The sequence below is a fragment of the Marmota monax genome, unplaced genomic scaffold (assembly GCF_021218885.2).
Source record: "Marmota monax isolate L192 unplaced genomic scaffold, Marmota_monax_Labrador192_F-V1.1 WCK01_AAM20220418_F8-fsc00151, whole genome shotgun sequence".
Classification (NCBI taxonomy): domain Eukaryota; kingdom Metazoa; phylum Chordata; class Mammalia; order Rodentia; family Sciuridae; genus Marmota; species Marmota monax.
This window is the reverse complement of record NW_026694226.1, coordinates 4009646-4016773: the sequence shown is the minus strand read 5'-3', so window position 1 is coordinate 4016773 and position 7128 is coordinate 4009646. Positions and strand designations below refer to the sequence as shown.

Below are 7128 nucleotides of genomic sequence, written 5' to 3'. Positions count from 1 at the left end.
GAAGAAAAATGTAAACAAAACTCAAAGGAATATAAACATAATACACATTACTATTGAAGTTCTAAAAGGAAGCTTGGGAGACAGTGTCCAATAAGACAGAGAAAAAAATATTAACAAACAAATAGCAACACTAAGTATAAAGATTTTTTTCCTTTGATGTCATCTTCTGGGATGAAAAGGGCAACCAAATACAGAATCTCAATTCCTAATGCAAACCTCTACCCAATGTTCCATGACAATTTTCAAACTGGGAATCTACTACTTTATACTGAATCACTCCTTTATTTCCATTGTTAGTCTGCTTTCCTATAATAATTTTTTCTACCATAATACTGCTAACACTATAAATATTTTTTTTCTTTCTCATTCTTTTGCTCAACAGTACTGTGGTTGAAGGGTTTCCTGTTTGGATTGATTAATGTTGTAGTTTTTATGTCAAATAAAATATCTGGAGTTAGTATCCTCCTGGATAAAATTATCATTATTCCACTATACCCAAATGAGGTATAAATATGGAGAAAAGCCAAACATTTGTTCAGATCCTTAGCAAAAAAAAATACAAAATATAAAAATAAAGCAAAGACTAGTGTTTATATTTGTTTGCATTTTATTTTTTCAGACTACTCTTATATTGGCTACTATTGCACAAGGATGTTAGTCAAGTTACTCAACTTTTCTAAGCATCAATTTACCCATTTATAAAAAAAATACATAACCATGTCTATTTTGCCATATAGCTGTGATGATTAAATAAGATATGGTACAGGACAACCTAGTCTAAAATAAAGCATGGAATAAATAGTTTTTAATGAAATTTCTATCACACTTGCAGTTCGCAAAAGAGCATTGGTGGTTACATAAATATTCAACTTTATGTGTACATTTTGAAAAAAATATGTATAGATAAACAAGAACACGTACTTAAACCAAATCAAGGAAATAGAGAAATTGCAATTACTTCTAAGTGGAAAAAAAAATATCCAAGTCCTACGGAGACTGGTAATAATTGAACAAATATTGCAAACAACATGCAAAATAATTTGTGGTAGATAATAATTAGTTACATAGTTCATGTTAATTTTTAAAAAGAAACTGTATGGTAGTTAAATGAAAAATAAACTTTAATATTATTAAAACAACAATGTATTATAAAATATTTTCATTATTAAGAACAACTAGTAAAGTGATTTAAGTTCTATAGCCACTGGTTTTCTAGTCAGTTTTCTAAATCAGTGATTACATGGAACCTACAGATAGCTTTAATGGGAGACACAACATAGTCACCTGCAGGTTAAAAAGAAAGCTGAAGCCAAGGAGCTCAGCATTGCAGGTAGCTGTGGTCTGGATATAGAAGGACAGAGGAGAAGTAAACTTTCATTTCCCTGGTTGAATCTTCACCATGGCACTCATTCAGGTCACTACATATTTTCATTTGCTTCTGTAAAATACTACCTTATGAACCAAGTGTTTGAAGCTTTGTTTTACTTGCTGGTTCCTCAAAGTATAAATAAAAGGGTTCAACATGGGAGGAATAGTAGTGTTGAGGAGAGCTACTCCTTTGGTCAGTGATGCTCTTTGTTTTGCTGAAGGCTTGACATACATGAATATGCAGCTTCCATAAGAGATGGAGATGACAATCATGTGAGAGGAACAAGTGGAGAAAGCCTTTTTCCTCTGACCAGCAGATGGGATTCTCAGAATGGTGCTAATGATGCATATGTAGGACAGAATCACCAATGCCAATGTGAAGAGAAGAGTAACAAAGGCAAAGTAAAAGCCAATCATCTCTAAAAGCCACGTATCAGAGCAAGAGAGTTCGAGAATGGGGAAGTAGTCACAAGAGAAGTGATTGATGACATTGGAAGCACAGAAATCTAACCTGAGGATAAGCATAAGGGGTGGGAATATGGTCAGAACTCCTGCCAGCCATGAACCAAAGACAAGAAGGGAGCAGACTTTCTTATTCATGATGGTGGTGTAATGCAGTGGCTTGCAGATGGCGACATAGCGATCATAGGACATAGCAGTTAGAAGGAAAAATTCAGACACACCCATGGAGATGAAGAAATATAATTGAGCTAAACAGTTGTTATAGGAAATGGTCTTGACTTTAGTAATTATTGACCCCAAAAATCTGGGGATGCAAACACTGGTGAATGCAATTTCCAAGAAGGAGAAATTCCGGAGGAAGAAATACATAGGGGTCTTTAGATGTGAGTCCAACAAGGTGAGAATGATGATGGTTAGGTTTCCAGTGATGTTTGATAAATAAGTTACGAATAAAAAGATAAAAAGTATAACCTGAAGCTCTGGGTTGTCTGATATGCCCAAGAGTACAAACTCTTTAATCATTGTGTGATTTCTCATTCTGAATTTTTCTCTCTTCCAACAAAGTCTATTGGTGCAAAACAAAGCAAATATGTAGAAGAAGTTTGGTGGTAAAGTATTAAAAATTTAATTTGATATTAATATCTCCAATGATGCTTTTGCAACATCCACTCATTCCTATTAAATCAGAAAACATGCACACATCTTCAGTTGTGATCAAATGTGGATCCCAGACATATTTTAAGTCTCTTCATCAATAAATTTATACCAAACCTTGAAGTATTTTCAAATTTTCTGTATGTGCAGTATACCTTTGAATTACAGATTTCTTCAAAAATATTTATCAAATAAATCTGTAGTTTGAAAATTTAGACATTGTCTTCCAGGTTCCAAGATTATATACTTTTAAGACTAAATTAGTTAATTTTTACTTTAATTCAGATGCCTTTTATAAACTTAGAAAATTGATTGGTGGGAATTGGTGACCTAATCACAGTTACTAAACTTAAATAGTGATTATTTTTATTATCAATATATAAATGTGATTTTTTTATTCTCAATAAATATACTTTTTAAATATAGCCATGGGAATAAATGTGTTTCAATCACAGAAATATAGAACTAGAGTTACTGTGGTTATAAAAAAAGTTCTAAATTTATGAAAAGAAATACAGAGGCCAGAGAAATTAGTTAACATTGAGATAGAAGTCAATAATATATAGATATATACAACCTAGTAGTGCTTTTATAGCATTTTATACTCATTATTTAAATTAACAAATGAGTTTTAAATTTGTATTATATTCACTTTGTCCCTTTACTCTTCAGCTTGCCTGAGGACAAGACAGAAATCATAAGGGGTTTCCTGATGCCAATATATGGCATTGTTTTTCCTTCTCAAGGCTAAACAATCAGAATAAATGAAATTTTCTCTAGGATTTACTTTATATAAATCACCTTCTCCACAATATACCCTATAGGACTTCTATCTGTCCTGTTCTGTCTCCCTAGCAGTCAGCACCATATCTGCAATAGAAGTTCTCAACTATATTTGTTGTATTTCTTTTTCTCTTTAGCACAAATAGGACAACTCAACAGATAAGAAGTATTAATGCTGACCGTGTGCATTTTTTTCTTCTTTTCATTTTATTTTTCTGTCAATCAGTATTTGTATATATTTGTCATGAATATATCAGCAAAACTAGAGACTCAAATGCAGAAACTATTACTGTGGTTTGAAAAAAGGTTGAAACATTAAAATGTAAAATTACAATAATATTTCTGTTAGATTGGTAATTTGACCATCCTTGTTATTTATTCCAACAAAATAGGCTTTGTATGAGAGAAAAAAATAAATTTATTGAAAGATATGGAACATACTTTCTAGTATGTCTGATGATGCCAATCAGAAACATAAGCCAAATATTTCTTGATTTTCTTCAAATATAAAATTTAACACATTCATAACATACTTGAGGAGGGTTTTTTTTGTCATTTTGCTCACTCTTTCCCTGTGTCTATTACACAAAAGCCTTTCACATATAGAAAGTATAGGCTGAATATCATATCAGATTTCTCTTAGCCTTGATTATAAACAGAATCATTGCTCTGACCTGAACTTCAAAACCTACTCCTGCAAACCTGAATGTTCTTTATATAAATTTCCACAGATTACTGCTTCAACATATTGTAAGGTGAAACATTTCAAAACTCTGTGCATAAGATAGAGTATCACACAAAGATAACACACTTTATGTTCTCTGTGTACTATATAACCCCCAGAAGCTAGATTGAAGAAAAGAAGCATTCAAGTGGAGATAAGTTCAAGAGAGGTAGTGGTGTCATGATGTACCTTTCTGGAGAGCCAAGCCATAGTGCAGCATAAAAGCAAAAGAGTTATAGTCAGCTGATACAATCAACCTACTTTCCCTTTGGCCGTACCTAATTTTCCTAACATGCACATGGACTTAGGCTATACTCAGGAGATAATGTATTTTCAATTCCTTGGGGGTTGATTAAATCCAGGACTGAGCAACTCCACAGTGGATGGTATCCATCTTGAATTCATTTATACATCTCTGCCAACATATATCAGAATGAATGACTAATAAATCCTTTTAAAATCCTTACAAATCAGAAGAGTGGGGCTGGTTCAGTGGTAGAGTGATCACCTAGCATGTGTGAGGCACTGGGTTCAATCCTCAGCACCACATAAAAAATAAGTATATAAAACAATTATGTCAAACTACAAAAAAAATTTTTAAAACTCAGAAAAGCACCTCAAGCTTTAGCTTTTAATTTTTAATGTTAAAGTTAATGCATGCTTAATTATGAGAGTATAAAGTAACCAGTAGAATGTTCTTTACATTTCCAAACAAACTTCCATTTCCCTCAAGTCTTCAAATTATCCAGCATAAAGCATTGTTTTCTGTATCCTCCTAAAAACATGATTACATTTACACTCATAGAATTTTTTCTTTATAAACTAATGCAGTTTTAATACACAGTATATTCTGCAACTTTCCTGATTTTTTTTCAGTTAGTAATCTTTAATGAACATTATTCCTTATCAAGTTATCCAGAAAGAACTCATCCTTTTGTAACAATTGGCTAGAATACCAGAAGGAATTATTTTTAATGTAATAAATTTAATTGCTGGCTTGAAATTACAGGTTATATTGTTTTTAATTTTATATCATTAGTTATGATGTTATAGTATGTTCTTATGCATTCCTTTGCATCTGTACAAATATAACTTTCTGATACATCAACATTTCTCTGCTACAGACAAGAACAAATCTTTTGAGTTGCATCCTAACCAACACTGGATGTTATAAATCACTTATGTTTCACAAGCAGACAAAAACGATATTCTAATTAATTTAATAATAAAGGCAGTATCATTAGAACCAGATCATAGTACATGGGTTTTGAGGTTAAAGAGATAAAATTTCTTATCATTACCCTAGGTACATGTATGACTACACATGTGGTGTGACTCTACATCATGCACAGAGAAATAAAAAGTTGTGCTCCATTTGTGTACAGTGAATCAAAAAGCTTTCTGCTATCATGTATGACTGATTAGAACTAATAAAAAATTAATTGAAAAAAAAAACTAGACATGATGGAACAAAGACTTAGCTGGAGCAGATTCTGCAAGATACCTGTCTGCATTGAGCATAGATGTCCTTAAAATCCTTGGTGCAAATGGTGAAACAAGAAGTCAATAAAGAGGGAGCCATTTCCTTTTTTCTACCCAATCAATAACAGGCTATCAACATTTCTATTAGTTAGGGAGTGAAGGGGCAAGTTTGAAAGCATAGCTGTTCCCAACCTTTGTAGCAAATTAGAATCACCGAGGGAGATTTTAAAGATTTTATGTCCTGAATTCCGGTATTCAAGACGTATCTCAGTTTAACTAAGAATTTCTGGAGGTAGGAGTCAGACTGCAGAGTTTCTTGCAGATCCCTGATAGATCACCCTGGAGAAAAGTCAAGGAACCAACAAGCCAGGCTTTCAGCCCACAACCTTCCTTCATGGAAGTAGAGAGAAGTCTCCTTTGTACAAATGTGAAAGAAGAAGAACTATAACTTCTTTCCCAGACACTGAACAAATCATTTAGTGTCTCTCAGTCTCATATCCATTTACTTTAAAATGGAACTTATAATACTTACTGCTAAGAGTGACTTTTTAAAATTATACTATAATATGCAGTAAAATATTTGCACATATATGGCATACAGTAGATATTTTTCCTTGCTGTAAGAGGACAGGACATTCATTACCAGTTAAGTATAAAAATCAAAGCACTCTGTAGTGAATTACCTTAACTTTTTGTTGCCTTGGCATCCATTCGGAGTCTAGATTTTACTTTTTATACCAGAAGCAGGCTTAGCCACTCTTGTTTGTTTGTTTGTTATTAGTATTTCTTTTTTATTTTTTAATTTTTGAAATGCCATAGTGAATACTTACATCTAGATTTTTTTTATTAGTTGCACATGACATTACAATGATGTTGGCATATCACACATTTGAACCAAATGGGGTATAATTTCTCATTTTTCCAAGTGTACAGGTTGCAGAATCACATTGGTTATACAGTCACCTATATACATACAGCAATATTAGTGTCTATTTTATTCTGCTGCCCTTCCTATCCGCCCTTCCCCTCTCCTCCCCTCCCATCACTTCTCTCTACCCAATCTAATGTGACACATTTCTTTTTCTTTCTTCCCCTTCACATCATCATACATGTATTTTGTATAACGATGAGGGTCTCCTTCCACCTTCCGTGCAATTCCCCTTCTCCCTCCCATTCCCTCCCACCTCTCTTCACTATTTAGTGGTAATCTTCTTCTCATGCTCTTCCTCCCTACCCCATTTTGAGTCACCCCCCTTATATCAGAGAGGACACTCTTGACATAGGTTTAGGTCTCTGTCTCCTCCTAGTTCCTCATTTGGGTAGGGCTGGATATCTGCATTAGGCAACTGCCTCCTGGTGACCATCTTCCTATGGCACATGTAGAAACAATCAACTTGACTCTGTTCAGTGATCCCACACCCCACATGGACTGTGTAATATGTTGTAGTGAAGCAGGCCAGAGACCCCCTACCCGAAGATCCTCACCATAATTGTTCTTCATAACTGAATATCAGCAAAGATTTCTGCAAAAGAGCTTAGGGGGTTAGAACTTCCTAGTTCCTGTTGCTCTGTCTTGCAAAAACTGATTTTAACTGCTGATATTACTCCTGCTTTTGTGGTAACACATGTAAAAACTCTGACTGTTCTAAAACATA

At 33.6% G+C, this 7128-nt stretch overlaps 1 protein-coding gene across 1 annotated transcript; it reads right to left on the bottom strand.

Annotated features, from left to right (window-relative positions):
- Positions 1-1428: 1428 nt before the first annotated feature.
- LOC124108310 (olfactory receptor 6C3-like) lies at positions 1429-2367 on the bottom strand. Its single transcript, XM_046466788.1, has one exon. The coding sequence runs from the start codon at positions 2365-2367 to the stop codon at positions 1429-1431; it is 939 nt and encodes a 312-aa protein (XP_046322744.1).
- Positions 2368-7128: the final 4761 nt, after the last annotated feature.

What these genes read in the sequence shown, in the direction of transcription:
- LOC124108310 (XM_046466788.1), bottom strand. Translation starts at nt 2,367, where the DNA reads ATGAGAAATCACACAATGATTAAAGAGTTTGTACTCTTGGGCATATCA.